Here is a 23,626-nt window from a genome sequence, read left to right as displayed (position 1 = left end):
CGTACCTAATGCCACTGAGCTGTGCACCTAAAAATGGTTGAGATAGTAAATTTTACTACAATAAAAGGTTTAGAAAAGATGTACTGATCCTGCTAAAAATGGATGAACCTTGCAGACATTATTCTAGGTGAAGAAACTACACATGAAGGATCACGTGTTGTAGGACTCCGTTTCCATGAAACATGCAGAGAGCCAGTTGGTGCGTGCTGGGGCTGGGGGCAGGGAGAATCGGGATTGACTGCTTAATCGCTAGGAGCTCCCTTTCGGGGGAAGGAAACGTTCTAGAACTAGATAGGGTGCTGGCCGCACGATATTGTGAACGTACTAAAGCCACCACCGTGCACTTGGAAATGGTAGCTAGGTGATGTGAATTTTAACTCAGGAGAAGCACAGAGACGAAGGAAAGCAGGTTGGACCCCCACAGGCAGCAGTGTGCCGAGCACAGTCTGCGCTGCTTATCACAGACCCGCCCGGCGGCCGGGGGTGGCGGGGCAGAGCCCCGGGCAGGGTGTCCAGACCCCTTCCCAGCCTGGCCCTAATGGAGGACGTGGTTTGGTGGGTTTCTCAGGAAGGGCCCCAGGGCCGGCCGGCCAGCAGGGCTAGGAGCAGGACCTTCCCGTCCCGGCGGGTCTCATGGCCTGCGTCTCCTCCCTTTCTCTGCGTCGCATGCTAACTCTCATTGAGGCCACCGTCCACTAAGGTTCTTTCTCCACACCCTTCCGGCCCCTGATGTAAGGAGACTTACGTTTGTGACAGAAACGAGGGGTAGAGAAACTCGGCGCATGGGGACAGGAAGAGCCGGAGAAGCAGAAGTAGCTGCAGGGACACTGGCCGGAAATGCAGCTCGTTTCCGAGCTGTCGGTCCCCTCGGCCGGCAGGACCCCAGCCTGCTTCGGCCTGCCCCGGGGTTACAAGGAGGAGGTGCCAGAGACCTGAGGACATCTCGTGCCCGTGTAGTGTCTGCGGGGAAGCTGGAACCCGTGCCCCATGTCACATCACCAAAGCTCCACGGCTCTCCCCACGCACCAAACAACCCCCCTTTTGAACAGGAGCCAGAAAGCAAACCTGCCGTGCTCAAAGGCTCTGCCTGCCTGGTGCCACGCCTTTCGAGGGGGATGAACCTTTCTCGTACAAGACTTCAACTCGGAGGCAGAAGGAAGAGGGAAGATGCAGATGAGACAGAACCCCAGAGCTACGGATCCTGAAGATTCCCGTGGCCAGCTGCTGTCATCTCTGGTGTCCGCGCTGCTCCCCCCCTCCCCCACAACGCCCGGTCTTCCTCCTCCTAGACACCCCACAGGTGCGCTCCAGCCCGACCCCAAACCTCAGGCAGCAGAGACCGCATCTTGGGCCAGTTCCCTGGAAGAGGGTGGCTTCCATAATGCAGCCCACGTGCAGGAGGTCACAGCGGACACACCGAGGGAAAAAGCCAAGGGGGTCCGAAGGCTGCATGCAAGTGGGTCCAGCGCTTCCGCAGCACACAGAGCATCTTTGACCAGAGGGGGCCTGGCAGAGAAAGAGCTGAATCTTACCTGGTAGCGTCGAAACTGTCATATGAGCCGACCGTGTAGTGCCTGAACAGCTTCTTGCTGCGATCTGCACGAGTTTCTGTACAGAGAGGGAAGAGAAACACTGTTTAGAAAAGTCACACACCCCGAATGCAGAAACCAAGCGAGGCCGGCCAGGCCTCTCATTTATCTGACCTACGAAGCGCCAGACCCGCTCTCCTGGGGAAAGATCTGGGAGGAAGAGAAGGCCTCGTTCTGGGAGCTGACTTTGCAAAATCTGAGGAACGCATATGAGCCCCACGGCCGACTTCTGAAGAGTCAGGAGCTCCATTCCAAAACGGAGGCAGAATCCTGGGTCCTGGGCTCGAGGAGGGAGCAGGAGGAAGCTCTCTGCAAAGAAGACGGCCCTGTGGTTTAAGTCAGAATAGCAGCGCGCCTTTGGCCCAGGGAGCCCTCCAGAACGGTATTCTCAAGTGCTGCTGGGCCTTCCAGCAAATTTGAAGATGACCGCCTTTTGGGAGAAGAATGCTGATTGTTACTTTTCTGGTGATAGTTGCTCTTTCCTAAAAAACAAACAAACACACAAAACCCCAAATGTGATTCACGTTCCTAATTAAGTCCTCCGCCTGCTTCTCTTACTCAGCAGGTTTGGATGTAAATTTCACGGGACATGATATGAGCGATGCAATTAGATTTAGCAGATTGCTCAGGGCCGCAGGGAGAAAACCACCACCACACGAATACAAGAAATTCGGCTGTGATTTTACTGTTCAGATATTGCCCCCTGCAAATAAAATCTCCTGGACAGTCTCCTTCCTAAACCCTGGAAAAAACACAGAGGAATTATGTGATTGGCTTCAAGAAAATGGCTCAAAATCTCATGTGACTTCTGTAACCCTCTCTGTGGTCAATCCACATTCCCAGGTGAACGTGCTTGTATTCAAACCCCCAAAGCACATTTCCAGTTCAAAAGTGAGTGCACGTGAGCATACTGAGGAAGGTCAGCATAGTCCTTCTCGGCTCCTTTTACGCCCGGAGGCAGCTAGTTCAGCAAAAATGCATGCTCACCTTCTCTACAGTATGGAGCTGCCTTTGGGGGATGGGAGGAGCGGATGTCCAGCCCAGGACTACATTTCCCAGCTTCCCTTGCACCCTGGAAAGGCCACATGAGCACTTCCCACCAATGGAATGTGAGCAATGGAATGGGACATTCCATTGCGAGGATGATGGGGGGGGGGTCTCTTCCAAGCTTGGCATCTATGGAAGCCAGTGTGCTTCCCTACCCTCTCTTGCGGCTTTGCCCAGCTCAGAGCTAGGACCCCTGGGGTCTACAGGATGCTGGAACCCTCTAGGGTTCCCACAAGATGCCCAGGTCTCCATATATTGAACTGTTGAAGTGAGCAACAATTAGACTTCTATTCATCAGGCCACACTTGAAGGACTCACTGGTACGGCAGTTAACACTGGATTAACTGATGTGCAGGCGGGTCCTCTGGGACTTGACTCCCACCTGCCTCCCCACGCCTTTCCCATCCCTAACCCGACACTCCAACAACCCAAAATGTACAATTCCATGAACAGCAACATCATCATCACCACTGTCATCGCAAACACTAATTGAGCACTTACTGTATACCAGGCCCTGTTCCAAGTGCTGTTCCTGTATTCCCTTCCTGGACCCTCATGACCCCCACTGAGGGGGTGTGCGCTGCTTTGCAGGCTCAACCACATCCAGCCACCTTTCCAATCCTGCTCAGGACTTTGGGGGTTCCCCCCATGGGAGCTGGCCCCTCTCTCTCTGTGCTCCATGTGTCCCTGCTGCATCATCACTAACATTTATGGAGTCCTTCCCCTGTGCTATGGTCTGGTCATCTGGGCTCAGCCACTCACTGGTCATGCCAGCCCAGCAAGGGAGGTGGGACTGTGCCCACTTTATGGCTGGAGATGGTAAGGCTGTCAAGACAAAGTTACACATTCACTAAATGGCAGGGTCAGGATGAGTACCCAAGCTGGAAGATGGGCTCCAGGCCCAGGCTCAGACCACTAGACCACAATAACTGACCCCTGGAGGGAGTCCAAGTCCCCATGTTCTCTACTGTGCCCAAGGGTGGGGGCTGGCCTCTATCACACCGCACCCGCCATGCCTAACCCCTAGTAGATGCACAGTGCAAGTGCTTGTCCACCTAATCTAAGTGACCTACTGTATAATTAGCAAAGAAAACACACCGTACACCATTGGAGTAGCCTGAGTACATGGGGCCATCGCTGGGCTGGGCACTGGTCCAGCCAAGCTTCATGCACCTCTTCTGTGTTTGGCATCTGGACAAAATGTGCCCAGATGTTTTGCGTCCTGCTGCCCTCCTTCCCGGCTTCTACAGCATGCATATGTGCAATTCGAGTCATTTATCAAGCCCACAGGGGAGACAGGTCCTGTGCCCCACATGCAGGCACTAGGAGACTCATAGGGGGTGGGGCCTTAGCTCTGCAATCTGGAGCTCAGAATCCTGGGGATGGGGTGAAGACAGAGCCTGAGGACGTGGACCTTCTGTGGTCTGGGCTAAGGGCGTCAGCAGTCAGATGATTGTATGGAGGAAGGACATGGGCCAGGCAACGCATCTGGCCAGCTCAGCCCTGTGACATCTGTGTGGGGGCCCCATATGCGCCAGGCCCTGAAGGGATATGTAGGATTTGAGCCTCACTGTGTTACGCAGAGTAGCTCACAAAGCTACTGGGGACTGGCTGTAAGCTGCTATTATTATTCTTAATTACCTCGCTTGCTTAAGCCCTATGTAGGCAGCTCTCTGCTGGTTGTCTAGGGAAGTGTTGGGCACTGAGAGATGATTGGTGCCGGCCTCTGGCTGAAGTCAGAAGTTGTGGATTCCAGCAGCAGAGAGCATGCAGCGAACGTGTGTGTGTGTGTGTGTGTGTGTGTGTGTGTGTGTGTGTTTCAGAAAGGGATCCATTTCTAGGCTAGGTCAGCCAGTGGTTCCCAGACTTTGGGATTTCATGGACCAATAAAATTTAAACAAAAGAGGGAAGAATGTAGACTGACATAAGATTTACCAAGTTTTTATTCTGGCTCAGTAAGAACATTGAAAACAATAGATTTCCTTCTGCCACCTCAATTATCTTATTAGAGAAAAGAGACCCTTAGAAAGACCTGCTTTATGAAAACCTCCCACTGCACAGGTCTTTCCTGTCCTCTGGCTCCCGGACACAGTCACACGTCTGCTCTCAGATATGGCCCCAAAGATAAGAGAAGAGGTACTGAGGGACACATCATTGCCACCATCACCACCATCATGGTCATCACCATCATCACCACCACCACCATCATCACCTTCATCATCATCACCACCACCTTCATCACCACCATTAACACTATCATGGTCATCACCATCATCATCACCATCACCATCATCACCATCATCATCATCACCACCATCACCACCATCATGGTCATCACCATCATCACCATCACCTTCATCATCATCACCACCACCATCATCACCATCATCATCACCACCACCACCATCATCACCATCATCATCACCACCACCTTCATCACCACCATTAACACTATCATGGTCATCACCATCATCATCACCATCATCACCAACATCATCATCACCACCATCACCATCATCACCATCATCATCACCACCATCATCACCACCACCATCACCATCATCACCACCACCATCACCACCATCATCACCATCATCACCATCACCCCATCCTAATCATTATTATTACAGCAGTTCTACTAAGTTCTCTCTTCGCTCCATTAAAATGAAGTTTCCCACCCTATTTGGCCTTCACACAGAACCCAGTGGTAACTGGATGCCTTGCTCCCGATTTACAGAAGTAGCAGAGTTCAGTGATGAGGGATGTGGGCTCTGAGGCTAGACACCAAATCCTGTGGACCTGCCCTTGCCTGGCCTCAGTTTCTGACCTGGAAAGAGAGAACGTGGGCTAGATTGCTCTCAGGATGCTTCCCCACTGTCACAGTGGGCCACTCATGTCACCACCAGGCTTGGCCTCTGCTGGCAAGCTGGGACCTGCTGTCATTGCGCAGGGAGGCGGGGGCTGCCGGCCGCCTGGGCTGACCCCTTCCCAGGAGTCACTGATGCAAACGTGAGTCACCAAGGAAACACCGTGGGCTGGGCAAAGGGGAGGAGAAGCCGGAGGTTCGAGGCCAGCCCAGCATCCAGAGGGGCTGTGCCCCTTCCCCATGCCTGTGCTGGGAACGCCCCCCACCCCCACCCCGTGTGCCTCTGGGTCTGCCCTGCACCTGCCCAGCACTGGGGGCAGGAGAGGAGGCCCCACATGCCACGCTGGGGGCTGAGGAGCCTGTGCTGCTGTCCCAAACCTCCCAGAATGCCTCAGTCCTGCAGGGCTATGGCCAAGTGAGGTCTGTCTCGAAACCCCAGCTACAGGGCATTGTTAAGGGCAGGCACTGGGGGGGTCCTGTGCCCATCTCAAGATTGAATAAAGGAATGGGTGTCCTCCATGGGACAGACCTGGGGCTCCGAGCGGACCCAAGGAAGGAAGGGGCACAGACCCCGCCCGTCATTTGGATGTGGACACGGACACACATATTTGAAGACTGCAGGTTGGCCGACCTGGTCACTTCCACAACCACCATAGCTCACTCCGGGCTCGTGGGTGTGGTCAGAAGTCCACGAGTCCTCCAGAGGGTCCCAACAAGAACCCTCAGGGCCCCCACATCTGCTTCTACCCTCCATCCTGCACCATCACCCTCTGCCTTCCATTTGCATTGACGTGACCGGCCAGCCACACCCTTCCCAGTCCATGTGCAAAGACATTCCCCTTCTCCTGGGCTGTGCCTCCCTTGTTCTTGGGGTCAGCCCTTACCAAAGCCAGCCATGTGGTCAAGTGAGGCTGCCCAGCCCCTCCGCACCCCCACTGCCCGGCCCTGGACTCCGGTGTTCGGCAAGGGAGCCTGGCCGGCTGTTCCTTCGACCACAGCAGGTGCCTAGCACAGGGGAGGGGCATGTGACCCAGGCTGGACAATGGAGTCCTACTCTTGCTGCTGCTATTTCTACTTTTGATGCCACCGTGGGGGAAACGCTGCGTGAGAATGAGTCACACCGAGGAGAGTAGAGGAGCTGGTGGGGAGGAAGTGACCGACTGCCCTGGTGACATGGTCCGGAGCCCTGCAGGCAACCCACAGCTCTGCCTGACTGTTCAGCAATGTCGCTTACCATTGTTACAGCTGAAAAAGTTCAGAAGGATGCAGTAATGCATTTCATCGTTTGCCACGCTGCATCCAACGGCCGGGAAACAGCCCCCCAAGGTGTGGTGCATACACTGAGTTTGGGTGCCTGCATCCCTTCCCCGGGGAGAAGACTGCTCCCTTCTCCATGTGGGGGTCCTGGAGGTGCTACCTCTCGAGGGGCCTGGCACCCCGGTCACCACGAGAACAGCTGTGCCCCAGGCTGGCCCAGGCACTGTGCCGGACTCTCCTGGACCCCATCATTAGTACCGAGGGACCCATGGCCCACACAGGACCTGCTGGCTTTTTTCTGAGATGTTCTGAGGGCTGAATGCTGAGGAAGGGGACCTTGGCTTGGTTGGAAATCCTTGAAATTAGTTTGGGTCAATGAGTTTCGAGAAGTGACCTATGTCACTTCTTGGATAGATGGAGCATCGAGTCCCCAGTGCGAGACCGCCCCCTGCCCCCAGCATTGATTTTTGCCCTGGGGCATGGTGACCAAAACATCTGAGATGGTGATTGCTCCACCAGCCTGGGTACCCCAGTGAGCCCCCTGGGATACATGACAGACATGTGGCATGAGAAATAAACCTCTGTGGTTTTAGGTCATTAAGATTAGGGACCTGTTTGTTACTGCAGCTTTACCTAGCTGACTGACGCAGACTGTGCATGGCCTTCTCTCCCACGGGAGCCCGTACATTCCATGTTTTGCTCAAGTCTGAAGCTTCTTATAGTCAAGAACCAAGTCGCCTGCAACCAGGCCCCCCTCCTTGGCCAGCGCCAGGCCCAGTGTTCATGCAGCAGATACTCTACCAGGTCTCCCATGCAGCAGTCCCTCCACCCTTGTCTGAGTGAACATCAGCTCTTGCCTGGACTGGTGCAGGAGCCTCAGTCTCCCTGCTTCCACGCTTGTCCCGTCTCCAATCTACTCTCTATAGAGCAGAGGGAGCTTTAAGAAATGTAAAAATTAGGGGGATGCCACTGTGCTGCTTACTGTTTTCCAACAACTTCCCATGGAATGAGAGGCACATCCAAGTGCCCTTGGGGGACACAGGCCTGACACTGTGTGGCCTCAACTCCCACGCTTTCCCTCCTCCATCACCTCACTCCTGACATAGTAGGCACCTCATTTTTCCTTGCAAATGACGAGCTTGTCTGCACCTCAGGACCTCTGCACTTGCTGGACTCTCTCTGGGATGCGCTCTCCCCAGCTCAAATCCCACTGCGCCACTGGAGCCCCGGCTCCTACAACGCAGCCTGGTGCACAGAGGGGGTAAAAACCCCACGCCCTTGGCCCCTTGGCCCCTATTCACTGTTGACAGTTTCATGTCCTCAGGTCGGACAGTGACGGGTCGAGGCTGGAGCACAGCGTGCTGGCCCCTGCTCTTCCTGGGGACTGCTGGGGCGGAAGCAGCCTGCCCTGCACATGGAGACAACAGAGTTCTAGTCCCGACCTTGACGTTGACAACGTGGGCCCTCCTCACTCCGCCTCTCTGGGCCTCAGCTTCTCAGCTACAAAGCCGACCGCAGGATGGAATGACCGCAGAGTCTGCGACTTCTCAACGAGGCACCTCCCTTCCGCCAACCATGCGGCTGGCGGCTAACCCTTTCCCAGGAGAGGGCCATGCACCCGGGCGCCCCACACAGGCAGGGTTTAGGTGGACGCACCCCAGAAGCGTCTTTCTGAGCATAGCCTAGAAAAATCTACACTGAAAGAGAAAAATCTAGAAATCCCATTCCATATACCTCTCGCGACTCGTGAAAGGGTGACAGATTGCATGACAAGCCTCAGAGTGTCCGCATTTAAAATAGCCCCTTACGCAGGGCTGCTGGGAAGAGGATCCGGAAAAGCTCAGCACGGAAGCCAAGAGGGGGCATCTGGGGAGATTCTAATGGCCTCGGGTCCTTGAGGGTGACCGGTTCTGGAAGCAGAAACCAGGAAAGCAACATTCTCAAAAAAATTTGCAGAGATTCTGAAGGGCCAGCAGGTAGTTCAGAGGCCAGTGTGGCGGGGACGAGGGCTCTCAGGTCAGGAGATGCCCTCACGGGGAGGAGATGCCCTCTGTGGGGGTGGCGCCCTTGCTCACAGGTGCCCATTCACAGGAGAGGCACGCGAGGAAGGGCACAGAGGCCTGTCTTTAACACGGCAATCGTGAGCCCAGCCCCTTGCCGGCTGCGCGGCTGGGCTGGAAAGCGCTTCTCCAAGCCTCGGTTTCCTCATCTGTGATAGGGGCCGGCAGCAGGGTGTGACAGCCCTGTGGGGACACGTGCACTTGTAAATGGACCCCGTGCAGGCTGTCTGGGACTCTGGTTATGTTGTGCTCCAGGAGTCCACCTTGGGCTTTCCTGTCTGTCCCCCAGGATGGAGGAAGACCCCCCCCACCCCACAAACCGTATCTGTACGTGGGACCTCAGGAGCTGCCCATCAGACCCTCTCCTGGGAATGTGGAGCTGACGTGGGGCGGTCTCCACTTCCTGTCGGAAGAGAGCACCAAGGCCGTCACCATGGGGAAAGGAGAGGGGCAGCGGCAGAGCACGGGCGACCCTGCAGAGAGCCGGCTGAGCTGGCCCGGCTCCCGGCAAGGCCCATGCTGCCTCCGGACCCTGCTTCCCGAACCAGGGGAGGCTGGGCCATGCCTTTTGCCCTCGGGGTCCAGGAAAGTCCCCGCATCCTTACAATCGAGTATGTTTTTTCATGTAACCCAGCTCACGCAGGTTTTAGGGCTCTTGCAACCAAAAGGGCACGGTCTTCCAGTTTTTCTATTGCTCTGCATAGAAACTGTAGTGACCCAAGTGGACCGTGACAGTGTCCCCAGGGCCTGGCTTGGCGGCCTGTCCACTGCAGGGCTTGGGACACCCCTGTCTCCAGTTTGGGATACCGGCATTTACAGTGACGATCACCCCTCCGTGGCTCCAAATACCCGCAGAGCCGGCACTCCCCTCCACGGCCCTCAAGGCATGCCCACATCCCTCGATCACCCGTGGTCTCAGAGAAGTTAAAATGACCAGACGAGGGACACTGGACCCACAAGGGGTTCTGTCTCCCCTCTCTGTGAGAAAGAGCCTGGGATCAGCCGCGGGCCGGAGACTAACCGCAAAGGACCAGAAACCCTTCCGGGCTGCACCATCTCAGTTCACCCGTCACGATGCGGGGATCACACAGGATAACACACTGAGCTTTCCGCCCTGTTCCCCATGTGCCGTTCCCCAAATTTACTTGGTTTATGGACGACCAGCTCAGAAGCTGTTGCGAGACCATGCACGTGTCTTCAGGAGGAGGGACAGAAGGAGCACTGACTTACAGCTCCTTTGCGGAACGCCGGGGTAGGTTTTCAAAACGAGAAAGAAGAATTCAAGTTTCTGTGATTCCTGAACAGGCCAGTCCAGAGGTGAACGCAAAGAACTAAATTCTGCCAGGAAGCGCAGCCCAAGCCCTGAGAACACGGGAAGACGGCCCCGGGGTCCCAGGCAGGCTGGCGCATGGCTGACTTCCTAGAACAAGCTCCGAAGGCAAGGGTGAGTGGTGGCCGGGGCCACTGTGAGCCAGGAAGGGTCACTTTAGAGGCGGCACACAGGTGTCCCCTCTGGGCCGCGGAATGGAGCGGGAGAGGAGGCTGTTTCTCTCCAGATGCTGGAGACACCACTGCTTGGAAGGAGATCCTGCCAGGGGCACAGGAAGCTGCCACGGTCTGTGACCTTTGCCCTGGCCTCACCCCCTGGACAACGTCAGGTTCTACAGCAAAGGGACGCCATCCGGGGCTGGGACGAATCTAACTCCAGGAGAAAACCATTTCTCCACTGTGGCTGGAGGGGAAGCAGGGGATTCGACCCCTGGCTGGTGTGAGGATGGAGGGGCCACAGAAGCCAGACTGTGGGTGACCCACTAGAGCTGAGAGTGGCCCCTGGAGGGTGGTCAGCAAGGACACGGGGTCCCCCGTCCCGTAGATCCCGGGGACAGAGTCCTGCTGCCAACTCAGCGCGTGAGGGGCAGCGCGTGGGGGGAGCACCAGCTGAAAAGCCCATCCGGGCTGACACCCCAATGAGGGCCCCGAGACCAAGCACAGAAGCCAGGCGAGCCTGCCCGCGCCATTGACCGCTGGCACCGTGAGCCCAGCAGGTGGTGCTGGGAGCCACTGAGCCTGCAGTCCCTTACGTCAGCACGGAAAATGCACAGAACTGGGGTTTCGTGCATTCGGAGTTCTGCTTCCTATTTCTCTGAAGATTTAGTTTCCATCCCACCAAAAGGCGAGAGAGAGACAGAGACAGACAGAGACACAAAAAGAAGGGACCGTGAAGCCCGTGACACATCCCGTGTCCCTCATTCCCCTGGAATCCAGGTCCTCTCTGGCCCCCCTTTTTGGCCCCTCACCCAAAAAGGCAAAAACTGCAGCGGGGGACACCTGAGCAGGGGGGAGCCCCTAGCCCAGCCATCATCAAAGTTCTGCGTGCTGGGTGCCTCCTCCAGGCTGGCACCGAGTCAGATGCGGCCCGGCAGCCTCCTGCCATGTCACAGGGCTCCGGACACCGGGCGGAGCAAGGTGGCTGGGCCGTCCCACTCCAAGCCCCCGGCGCTGCGCATCCACACGCCGCCCTCCCACAGGCTCCTGTGATCTCCAGCGGGTTTTAAATCAGACACCACTCGGGCTACACCCCAGGCTGGCGAGCCAAATGCAGAATCGGAACCACAAGGAGGAAAGAGATTACCAATGGGGATGAAGACAGAAATAACTTTTCTTTTTTAAAACCAAAGATGCCGACGGGCTCCTTGCAAAGCAGGAGAAGCAGAGAGGAATGCAGGGAGATGCCGGAAGTGGGCACAAAGGCAGGCGGGCTGGGCACTGGCGTGTGGGGTCGGGTCGGCAGGGGCTGCGGGGACCACCTCCCACCCTCGCCTGACCCCAGCCGCCGCCGGGCGTGGACATCGGGCCGCACTTGCGAGACACTCACAGGGCCACGGAACTGCAACATGGAAGTACACTAATCCCACCCAGATCAGTGGCTAGCCAAGTTCAGGCGTTTATTCACGACATCAGCCGCAGAACATTTATGGAGCACCTCGTGGTCCTTGGTGTTGGCCCCGCAGGGGAAAGGAGGACAAAGTAAGGACACTGTTCTTACAGCGGAGCGCGTGCCACGTGGCCTCACGGCGGAGGGCGTGCTCCTGCCCTGTGGCTGTTGTAATGAACTACCACAAGCCTCGTGGCCTACCACGACACACACGTTTTCTCGTCGAGGTCCGGAGGTTGGAAATCCAGCACGGATCTGACCGGGCTAGGATGCAAGGGTGGGCAGGGCTGTGTTCCCTGCAGGGAGGGGGGTGGGCTCCAGGGAGAGTCCATCCCCTTGCATCTTCCAGCTTCTAGAGGCGCCCGCATTCCTTGGCTTGGGGCCCCGTCCTCCATCTGCAAAGCAGCGCTGGGCCGAGTCCTTAAGTGCCATCGCTCTCGTTTGAACTGTGTGCCTCCCTCCCCCGCTTAGAGACTGCTGGGATTACACGGGGCCCTCCCGGCTAATCTCCCTATCTTAAAGTCAGCAACTAGCAACCTTCACTCCCCCTGTGACCTCCCCTCCCCTCTGCCATGCCTCTGAATGTAGTCCCGGGATCCAGGGATCAGGATGTGGACGTCTGTGGGGACCATGACTCTGCCCCCCACAACCACAAAGAGACCATACCTCAATAGAGCCCAGTTGAGCCAGACCTGCTCAGAGTACCTAAATCCGAGTTAGTTAAGGAACTCAGGATCTCGCTTCCCGGTCAGAAAACCCGCGTGAAAGAGGAGTTGGTTTGCCAGAAAATGCATTTCCCTGTTTGCAGGAGCAAGACAGAGTGTGGCGTTCAAGTTCTGACTCTGAATGACGGCGAGAGCCAAGGTGCGTGCTCAGCTCCTCGGACACTCCACCTGCGCTGTGCACGTTGGGGGAGTGGTCCTTATCTCAGACGTGAGGTGGTTCGCTCCGTGCTTGGCAGCCCCCTGCACGATTCCTCCATCAACTAACAGAATTGGGCTCTGCACAGGGGCAGCCCTTTCCCCCACCCCACCCCCGACACCTGGGTTTCCAGTAGCTGAAACCACATCTGTGCTGGGTTATGGTCAATAAGCAACTGAGTCATTGGATTCTGTTTATTCCCAGCTCCCCCAGCACTGCTCCATCCGTCCCCAGCCTGTGCACACACGCGTGTGGTGTGTGTCATCCGCTCCATTCTCCCCTCCTCTCTAGGTCGGGGCACACCAGCCCAGCGCGGACACAGCTGGGCAAGGACCCAGTGGCAAGGTTTTCTTGAGTTCCCTTCAAGTTGGCACTTCTCCAATAACCATGTGCCCTGAGTTCCCTTAAAGTTGGCACGAGGGTGCCTGGGCACGGGGAGTGCCCGCCCCCGCCCACCCTCCAGGGCACACGTCACGGGTCCTAAACACTCAGGCACCATGCGGTCACCAAATCTACAAACTCCAAAAGTCAGAGGCAAAGGCGAAGATGTGGCACGTGGGCCGATTTTCCTTCCCTGATAAACAGCAATCACGTGTGAGAGCTGGACCCCCCCAGGACCGCTGTGTCTTCTCAGCCATCCCTGGGGGACTGCCGGTCACACTGTAAGCTCACAGAGGACAGCCTGGGAATTACGCAGTGCTTGTGCTACCGCGTGAGCAGAAAACTGCTTCTGTAATTACAACTTTACGAAGCAGTCTTTTTGCCCCATGGGGCCCCTTGAGGCCACGGGGCTTGTGCGCCCATGCCCCGAGGCCCGCTGGCCCCGGCTTCATCTACCAATCCATAGGAGAGGTGAGTTTCCGTGCCAGGTAGCCAAGGGCACCCGGGTGCAAGGGCTGTGGCTCAGCTGGGAGGCTCAGCAAATGGTCAGAATGCGGGACGACCCGATGGAGGGAGAGGCCAGCCCCCGAGACAGGGCTCGAGGAAGGGGACAGGAGGGAGGTGACCCCAGGCGCGGGGCGCATCCCGCTGCCATCACTGTCCCCCTCCATTGATAGCTGTCACCTGTCATTCCACTGTAGGGGATGTTTACCTGGCCCTCCCCATGCACCATGCGCTGTTTCAAGTGCAAAATGCTTGAGCTCCTTTGGGTGGTCCCAGCTAGCCCGTCCTCCACCGCACAGGTGAGGAAGTGAGAGACATCAAGGCTGAGCAGGACGGGGGCTGCAGCCCAGGTGACCCAGCTCCGGAGCTGGTGGTCCTGCCCCGCCCTGCCCTGCACACCTGGGCGTGGAGTAGTCCCTCTGCCCTGTGCTGAGCTCCTTCATCCTCTGACAGACACTCACCGGCACCTCCACGGGGAGCTGGGGGGCCGAGAGCACCATCTTCCCAGACTCCTTCCCGAACCAGCCCTCCCCAGGGCACGTCCCCCTTTCCCTCCAGGACCGTGGAATATCAGAGCCACACCGTCACCTGGGGATGGCGACGACGTGGGGCAGGATAGATGGGTCTGCATGGCTAGGTGACACGCTCCAGTGTTTGTCTCTGGAAGCCGACCCAGCACCGTCCCAAAGCCACGTCTTATGTTTGGTCATCAACAGGTGCCCCCCCTCCACAAGGCAAGACACAGAGGAGGAAACCGAGGCCCAGAAGGGTGAATGACGTCCCCAGTACACCGCTCCCGGGTGACGGAACTGGTTTTGGGCGTTCCCTTAGCCCCTCTGCTACAACCACACAGCAGCGCCACGAAGCAAGTCTGTCTGCCAGGAGAGAGTCAGGTGCGACCGGACACTTGCCAAGGTCACCTGGCTCGTCCAAACCCTGGCTCCATGGCTAAAGGTCAGGGCACTGCACCCCCGCAGCCGTTTTAAAAAGACAAATCTCAGGGATGAAGAGTTCCCCGTGGACGCCTTTTACAATGCTGGAGTTGAGAATCATTCGGGGATGTAGGAAGCTCCTGGAATCACAGGCTTTCGGGCTAAGGACCTCCATTTGAGAAGGGGCAGGGGCTTGCCCAAGGTCACACCATAGGGACCCTCCTCCCAACCCTCTGCTCCCCTGCCCTGATCCCCTGCGTTTGCGAGCTCGGGAGGAGCGCCCCCGGCACCCGGAGCTCATGGTGGGGGGTCTGCAGTCCTGTGTCGCCCAGCCGTCCCCGTCTTGCAGCTCCTGGGCCCGACGCCGCTGGACGGGAAGCTGAGCCCGGTTCCTGGCACTGTCGACCGATCCCCACCCTCCCCAAATTGGTTGTCAATGAGCTGGTTTCTACTCTGTAGTAATTAGAATTTTTTTTTTTTTTTAAATCGGCCCAGGCGGCTAAGTGGAAGCGTTTATACCAATACACAGAGGAGTGGGGCTTTTTCAGTGGAAATTATAGTCCATGAAGGACCGGGTGCCCGTGTGGCGTGCTGTTGCCAAGCTCGGCCAGCACGTCCCTGCCAAGGACGCCCCGTTTCCCTCCCTCTGCGTTCAGACAAGCCCTCACTGGCCAGGGGTGCCTGGGGGAGGCCACCGCACCTCTGGCCCCAGGGTTGAGGGGACCCTGGCGGAGGGGCAGCGTGTTCGAAGGCAGGCAAGGATCTCAGAAAGACTTTCCTGGCCCTGCATCCAGCAGCTGGGCCCACAGGGAGCAGAGGCCTGGTCTCTCTGTCGTGCCAGGACATCTGGATGGCTGCTGGGCACGATGCTTCGCTTCCCTCGCACACTGCCTCCACCCAGGAGCTGACCCCACGGAATGCCCAGTCTCAGGGCCGCCTCCCTGGCCTGGCACAGCAGCGGCACCAAGCCCTCGAGAGTCAGAGCCACCACTGTGGAAGGGTGACCCACAGCAGGTTAGGACACCCCTCCCCCGAGGCAGGGCCGCCCCGCCCCCGCCCCCACGTGGCCCAGGAAGGTGAAGTGCCAGGGCCAAGGGCACCGCAAGCTTGAGCAGCAGAGCTGGATTTAAACCCAGGAACGGACTGGGGGCGGGAGGATTCTTTTTAGTTCTTTACAATCTTTTTTAGGGATGCTGGCAGCTGAGGTTTAGGAACTAGGACACGGAGAAGAAAGACCTGTGGAGCTCAAGGAAACCGCCCTGTCGTGCGGGAGGGCAGCTGGGGCCCTCCTGGCTTGGTGCCGGGCCGCCCAGCGGGCTGACCACAGTCCGAGGTCACAGGAATCAGTGGATTCACCCCTGGAAAGGTCGGGGTGGATGGGGCACAGCGGTCCCGATGGCGCTAACAGATCACACAGAGATGCCCCCCGCTCCGGCAATGACCTTAGCCCCACTCCCTGCAATCCACCAACCTGCTGAGAGGTCAGGCGACCCCCAGAGAGGCTACAGGCCCCTGACCGGCACCAGGGTTGGGAGGGGGTCCCTGGAGTCTCGACAGGTCATGGCTCAGTTTCTCTCGGCCCACGTGAAAGCGCCATCCGGGAGGGGGCTCCATCAAGGAGCGGCATCTTCTCTGACCAGGTGGCCGAGCCCTCCCATCCCCCCCAGCCAGATTCTCGCGAGCTAGCGGTCTCCTTGAGCGACAGGGAGCAGCCAGCAATGGCCCTCTGCAGAAGTTGAAGAAAGGAATGCAATCTGAAAATACATATGGTGTCTTGTCCCCCGGGTTATAATGCCGAAGGAGCACACAGTCCATTTGATTTAAAAAACTGCCCCCAAAACCCCCAAACAAAAACCCAAACGAGCCAGGCTTCTTTGAAGGAGGCACACTGCCCTGGACCAGTCTGGGGACTTCCCCTACAGTTTGTCAGGTCAGAGAGGACGCAGGAATCCTGGACCATCTATGCATTTACATTGAACCGACTCACAATGCAGGTGCCCTCCCTCCGAGTTCACAACACTGCTTCCCGAGGCAGAGACGCCCGAATTGGTCTGAAAAACCCACCAGCCTCTCCACGGGGCTCTTGAGAACATGGAAAAGCCGCGGGGGCTCTAAGAGCGACCGCGACGCCTGAGCCCTCTGGCACGATCTGACGGCTACTTTGATTTTCCCTTCCGCACCGGGAGCAGGAGAGAGCCGTTCCGGAAACAATAGCCTTCTGTGGGGAAGCACAGCCACCAGATACACGGTAATTCTAACAACACACCAAGTGCAGAGCAATCAGCCTACACAGCCAGCCGCCCCGTCTGGGCAAGTGCCCGCAGGACTGCCAGGACGGCGATTCTGGCAGAGAACAAAGACTCGGCACACCACCCCGAAGCGGGTTCGGGAGGCGGCACCGTACCTCCGAAATGAACTTTCTTCTTGAACCGTGAATTCTCAGCCATCATCTGCAGCCTGGGTGTGACCATCTCACTCAGGCGGGTCCCGCTGCCGCGCTGGGTCCACGCGGGGACCGTGTCCCCGAAGCTGGCCTCATCTACTATTGTCTGTTAATCCAAGAGGGAAACAAAAAAACAAAACAAAACAAAACAAAAAAAAGTTGCGGCCCTCCGGGGTCGAAATTGCAGAAGAAATAGAAAAAAGGACTCAGAAGGAGAAGAAAGATGGCTCCGGAGCGTTTAATCCACAGGGAGGCTCACAAAATTGACTTTTTGAGACCGCACATTGGATCGGCGGAAAATTCAGTTCTTTGACACAAGTTGTAAGCTCCAGATTGGAGCCTGCATCCTTCCACTTCCCACTGTACCAGGGATGGTTCTTTTTCCTAGTGCCGGTTTCCATGGCAATGCATCAGTCACTAGTCTAAATACGTACGGGTGAAGGACGCCAGGAAAGCCAGCACAATTATGCATGCCATTAGCGGGTAGAGGAAAATGGTTCAACCCGGCTATTAGCACGGGGCCGAGGTAACACTTAGCGGCTTTGTCATCCTCATCCCGGGTAATTGCTTTCTCATTTGTAACACTCTGTGTGTCCTCTGTCTTGGCACTTCCAGAGCCCCGTGTGCTGTGGTGGACAGCGGGCAGCCAAGTCCCTCTTGGCCACATGACCCCGCCAAGCCCAGTGGCAAAGGGAAGGAAGCACACTGTGGGGAAGTGGGTCCTGGTTATGCCTCTCACTGGACCCTGCGTCCCCCGGGGGGAGGGGGTAGCTTGGGATCTCAGGAGGCATGGAGGGATTTGGGGAAAAAAATCCAGGGACTCGCCGTGGATTGGGTTTGAAGGCTGGAGGTGAGCAGCTGTATCAGGAGGGGGGCCAAGGCCGTGGTGTGGGGCTGGGGGCCGAAATGCCTCCCTCCCAGCGAGGTCCTCCTCCTCCCCCTGCCCCGTGACCTTGCTTAAGAAGGGAGGTGTCAGCGGCAAGAACGGAGACCCTCCCTCCTTTTGGTCATTTGTCCTTGCTTTCTTTTCTTAAATGGCCACCATGGGCACGTTGTGCGGCCTCAGACGAGACCGCTTGCCTTTCTGAGCTATAGGCTTCCTGTCACTTGGAAAAGGGGCGGGGAGGGTGGTAATTCTCAATGAATGTTCTCTGCATCCCCAGGGACCGCCAGGAGCCAGACCCTGGCTTCGCTACTCACTGGCCTCCTGACCCAGGACAAGTTCCAATTCTATTTGTCAGATGGAGATGAGAATGAATGATCTGTAAGACGGGGTGCTGTTTTTACTGCTCGGGGGAGAAGCACAGACGCCCTGTTACCTGTACGTGTGGTTGCCTTGTGGTGGCCCGGCCCATGCCGCCCAGACGCACGCCTGGTTTGTGGTATGACTTAGCCTTCACATCCTGTTCACCCAACCTTGCTGGAATCAGTGCCCCAAGAAGAATCAGAGGTGAGAAATCTGGGCCCAGAGAAGTTAAGCAACTGAGCCAAGGCCACACAGCCCAGTGAGTGTGGACCTGGACCTGGACCGCGGGTCTCTCGACCAAGCTCTGTGCCACCGTCCCACACCTCCCGCCTCGGCACTCCTGGGGATGAGGGGCGTTAGGTGCCCTGGGCTCGGCTCTCAGCTGACAGGGGGAATGAGCACCCAGGGCGGCCGTGCTTGTGAAAGAGGTGGGCTTCACACCCAGGACATCCAACGTGCGTCTCTACTTGGGGGTCCTAGCAAATCCTGAACCATCCCCTCATCCTGGTGGCTGGCAGCTCAGTGGGAGGCTACGGGCCCTCGGACCTACGTGGGTTCCTGCCTCCCTGGTGTCCTTCCTTCCGCCCTCGGTCTGATTGATCTCAGAAGGTCACAGAAACAGCCTGTGCCTGGCACGCGGGAGGCCCAGGGGACCACTGCTGCCGCTCACCGGGAGGGATTTCAGTGGGAGGCAGCAGCGGAGAGACAGAGACGGAGGGTAAAAATAGCGCGGGCGGGTTTTCCACAACAGCACCGGCCCCCTTTCTACAGCGCTCAGCACCGCGCACACGAGCCCCGTACAGCCCCACGTCCCACGTCCCTCCGCACTTGGCATCTCAAAGGCTCGTGTCCTTGGAGGCACCCTGTCTCCCCAGGACGGTGAGGAGCTCATGGCTACACATGAAAGGGAGCCTCTGCCTCCCTCCACGTGTCCTCAGCCGGCCACCGGCGAACCCAGAGCGCTGGGCGGAGGGCTTGTCCTTCCCGATCCATGACCTCCGGCCTGGGTCTCACGCTCTTGGAGATGCGGCTTTGCCATCAGGAACATGGCACAGGCAAGCCCGGGTCCTCTCTCAAGGACTAACCAAAGCGACAGAATGCTAGACGGTGGGTCTGCTGGGCAGAGGCGTGTGTGACCCACAGACGCCCCCACACACCCACTGGGTGCACCAACGCACCTGAAAACCACAGAGTATTGTGCAAATGCCACCACGTGGGGGCTGCCACCTGCCCAGCCGGTCCAGCACAAAGGTGGACGTGAAGTCACACGTGTGCGCGGGCATTCTCCTTCCTGTCGCCACCTCCAGAGACAGCAAAGGATTAGCTCCGTGTCATGTGGTCCCGGTGCCCCGCGTCTGCGTCCCTCCCTGATGCCCACGGGTGACGGGGCTTGAGGAATGCACTGAAACTCTGTGCTGTGCTGGGGACCGAGTCACGTCTCCTCTGCGCCCCGATCCACACCCCGAAGCCCTCACCCCCTGTGGGACGGTATCTGAAGGCGGGGACTTTGGGACATGGTCAGGGTTAGATGAGGTCATGCGGGAGGGACGGGCCCTGGTGCCGGGATTACGGTCCCTGCAGGAAGCAGAACATACTGGAGTTCACTCTCGGCAAACCAGGAGGACAGCCCTCACCGGATACAAACCCTGGACGTCCAGCCTTCAGAACCGCGAGGACGAACGTTGTCTGAGCCCCTGGCCGGTGGTGCTGTTACCCGGCCCACGATGACGGGGGATGGAGAAAGCGCTGTCTCCTGGGGGTTGTGGGGACGAGCCAGCGGGCACACGTGCAGCACACAGGGCTTCCTGTGCTGGGAGCGGCCCTCCCACCCCCTGTGGAGGGAACAGCCCTGGGGCTCACGTCACCTCCCGGGAGAGGGGGGTGGAGGCCACGCACCTGTGTCTCATTACCGGGAAACCATGCAGGCCTGGCGAGTATGCTCGAGGCCGTGTGCATGCTCACCCGCGTACACACGTCGGCGAGCGTGCTCGAGGCCTGTGTGCGTGCCCACCCGCGTACACACGTCGGCGAGCGTGCTCGAGGCCATGTGCGTGCCCACCCGCGTACACACGTCGGCGAGCGTGCTCGAGCCTGTGTGCGTGCCCACCCGCGTACACACGTCGGCGAGCGTGCTCGAGGCCTGTGTGCGTGCCCACCCGCGTACACACGTCGGCGAGCGTGCTCGAGGCCTGTGCGTGCCCACCCGCGTACACACGTCGGCGAGCGTGCTCGAGGCCTGTGTGCGTGCTCACCCGCGTACACACGTCGGCGAGCGTGCTCGAGGCCGTGTGCGTGCTCACCCGCGTACACACGTCGGCGAGCGTGCTCAAGGCCGTGTGCGTGCTCACCCGCGTACACACGTCGGCGAGCGTGCTCGAGGCCTGTGTGCGTGCTCACCCGCATACACACGTCCGTGGGGAGGGACGGAGGACAGGCTGGGGTTTGGAATTCTCCTCTTTGGAGGAAAACATCTCAGACTCAAAGCTTTTTCCTTCCAGAGCCCACGGGAGCCCCATCCTCACTCCGACCCCCCCAGGCCCAGGCTTCTGCCCGTGGGCTGTGCTTGGACTCTGCACTGAGTTTTGCCCGCAGTAGCTTCTCTCAGCCACCCCCCTGTGTGCAGGACCCTGGGTACCTCTCCCCCAGGCACATGGAGGCAGCCCCGGTGACAAAGGTCCCAGGCGTGCACCGCTCTTCCTCCCCAGGAGGCCAGCCCCTGTCTCGGGCTCTGTTTCTCTCACCGACCGTGGACCCCTCACGGCCACTCCTTCTCCCGCCTCGGGTGCGTCCTCCCCAGGACCTAGCATGGGCGTCTGGAGGGCTGTTCTCAGTGACTGTCATCTGGATCTAATAGGTGACCCACAGTTACACGCGAAGTCACAGACCGACACGTCTCCAGGAGGCCACGAGCAAGGCTGCAGGCACACGACGGTGGGCAGTGGTCAGCTCGGGCCAGCCGGACGTTACACACCCTGCAAACCCCACTTTGCAGGAAGGCTTTGCTCCCTGGGACCACAGCTACAGGTGGGACAGGGCGCCGCTCTGCGAGCCGCCAGGCCTCCTGCGGCGGCTCCTGGGGAGTCCTGAGGGGCCACGGGGCTGAGCGAGGTTGTCCCGTGCTGGGGAAGCACTGCTTGCAGCCGAGGGCGGTCACCCCGCACCACACGCCTCCCAAGGTCCCCACCCAACTCCAGGGTGCGGAGGCCGTTTTATAAACGGTCTGAGCGTGATCCTAAACCCTTGTCACATAAGGCACAGAGCGCGTTTGGCGTGGACTGAATCCACACGGAATTCTTCAGGAATGCCAGCGGCTTCCACATCGAGGGAGCAGGTCCTGTTTGTCTAGAGCTTTGGCACAACTGCTCACGGGTTCCCGAGACTGCACCCCTGGGGGTGGGGCCGCTCGAGGGGTGTGGGCATATTCGTGGACACCGGGACCACCACGGGGATTCTCCGTGCCAAACGTGGACGCACGGACATGATCTTCCTGCACTGTCCCGGGTCGCTTCCTGCCTGCCCGTACAGTTGGGTCGTGTGCTTTTGCTCTGTCCCCGTCCTTTGGTGCTGTTGGGGGACAAGTGCAAGCACTGCGTTCCCCGACCCCCACCAGGGGCAGCAGGCAGGGTCTGGCGCGGGGAGACAGATCTGTCTGAACAGATCTGTGTGTCTCGCGGGGACGCTGCATCTGGCGGTGTCCACAGAAAGCTCCCACACCCCCAAGGAACGCCTCTTTGTTCTTTATGCACCTGTAACATGAGGCAGCCGGGGCTTCCTGCAGTGACCAAGCTCTGGGTGACACCAGCCTTGCTATTCCTCCAGCCCGTTCAATGCGTCTGAGACCAATTTCCCGTATTCTGTCCCCTCTGTTGGGAACACCGACAGAGGTGCTTGTTTTCTCCGGCGGGACGTTGATTGACAGAGGGCATGATGCTAAATTTTTAGATGTATGTATACTGTACATTTTTTACTGTAAGGTTTTCACTTTGAAGATCATCAAAGGCTCCTTGCACATAACCATTTGAAAAACGGGTGCGTTGTGTCTCTCGGAGCTGAGATGCACAGAGCTGCGGCCACAGATGGTGTGCACCGGGCTGAGAATGACCGAGCCATAAGCACCGGCCAAAACCTCTGTCTCCACCCACAGCATCTCTGGGCATGTGGAGGTTAAACCTGGAGGGTCGTTAAAGCATCTCCTCGATGAAAAGCAGGACTTGGGACGTGTGAGTAGCATCAGCAGGACAGGGCGGGCTCTGGGGGAGTCTAAGCCTCCTGACAAAGAGGTTGGGAATAGCCAAGGCTTTCTGAAGGAAGCCGAACAGCTAGATGAAGCTCCCCACGGCCAACCACGAGCAAGCTCCAGCCTTCACTTTTCTGCCCGGTCCCTACTTCCCTTCCTGTTGCAGGACTTTTTACAAAGTGCCATCAAACCCCATTCTGAGTTAAAAAACATGCCAATGGTCCCTGTGGAGGACAGACCTGGGAGCCCACCTCCCTGGTAAGAGTCCCCCCACGTGAGCGTGACTTGCTTCTACCAACAGAATATGGCTCATGTGCACACGTATGTGTGCTAGAGGATGCGTGTGTACCTGGGTTCACATGCACACGTGGGCACTAGAGAATGCCTGTGTACCTGGGCTCACGTGCACGTGTGTGCTAGAGAATGTGCACACGGGCTCACGTGCACACATATGTGTGCTAGAGAACATGTGTGTGCATGGGCTCACGTGCACACGTGTGTGCTAGAGAATGTGTGTGTGCATGGGCTCATGTGTACACATATGTGTGCTAGAGAATGTGTGTGTACTTGGGCTCACATGCACATGTGTGCATTAGAGGATGTGTGTATGCATGGGCTCACGTGCACACGTGTGTGCTAGAGAATGTGTGTGAGCATGGGCTCATGTGTACACGTGTGCTAGAGGATGTGTGTGTACCTGGGCTCACATGCACACATGTGCGTTAGAGGATGTGTGTGTGCATGGGCTCATGTGTACACATATGTGTGCTAGAGGATGTGTGTGTACCTGGGCTCACGTGCACACGTGTGCATTAGAGGATGTGTGTGTGCATGGGCTCACGTGCACACGTGTGTGCTAGAGAACGTGTGTGTGCATGGGCTCACGTGCACACGTGTGTGCTAGAGAACGTGTGTGTGCATGGGCTCACATGCACACATATGTGTGCTAGAGGATGTGTGTGTACCTGGGCTCACATGCACACGTGTGTGCTAGAGAATGTGTGTGCGCATGGGCTCATGTGTACACGCGTGTGCTAGAGGATGTGTGTGTACCTGGGCTCACGTGCACACATGTGTGTGCATGGGGTCACGTGCACACGTGTGCCAGAAAACACATGTACACACACGTGTGTGCTAGAGAATGTGTGTGTGCATGGGCTCATGTGCACACATGTGCGCTAGAGAACATGTGTGTGCATGGGCTCACG

General features: G+C 57.9%; 1 protein-coding gene across 5 annotated transcripts in view; it reads right to left on the bottom strand.

Annotated features, from left to right (window-relative positions):
* The window catches only part of SHANK2 (SH3 and multiple ankyrin repeat domains 2), a 506,338-nt gene that overhangs the window by 177,006 nt on the left and 305,706 nt on the right, over positions 1 to 23,626 (bottom strand). For all 5 annotated transcript variants that reach the window (XM_078057637.1, XM_078057641.1, XM_078057642.1 and 2 more), the window contains one exon: positions 1,533 to 1,608. In XM_078057637.1, coding sequence (XP_077913763.1) covers positions 1,533 to 1,608 — 76 coding nt within the window. The remainder of the gene's footprint in view (positions 1 to 1,532; positions 1,609 to 23,626) is intronic.

The sequence above is a fragment of the Halichoerus grypus genome, chromosome 11, assembly GCF_964656455.1.
Source record: "Halichoerus grypus chromosome 11, mHalGry1.hap1.1, whole genome shotgun sequence".
In the NCBI taxonomy this organism is placed as follows: Eukaryota; Metazoa; Chordata; class Mammalia; order Carnivora; family Phocidae; genus Halichoerus; species Halichoerus grypus.
This window is presented reverse-complemented; position numbering and strand designations above follow the sequence as displayed.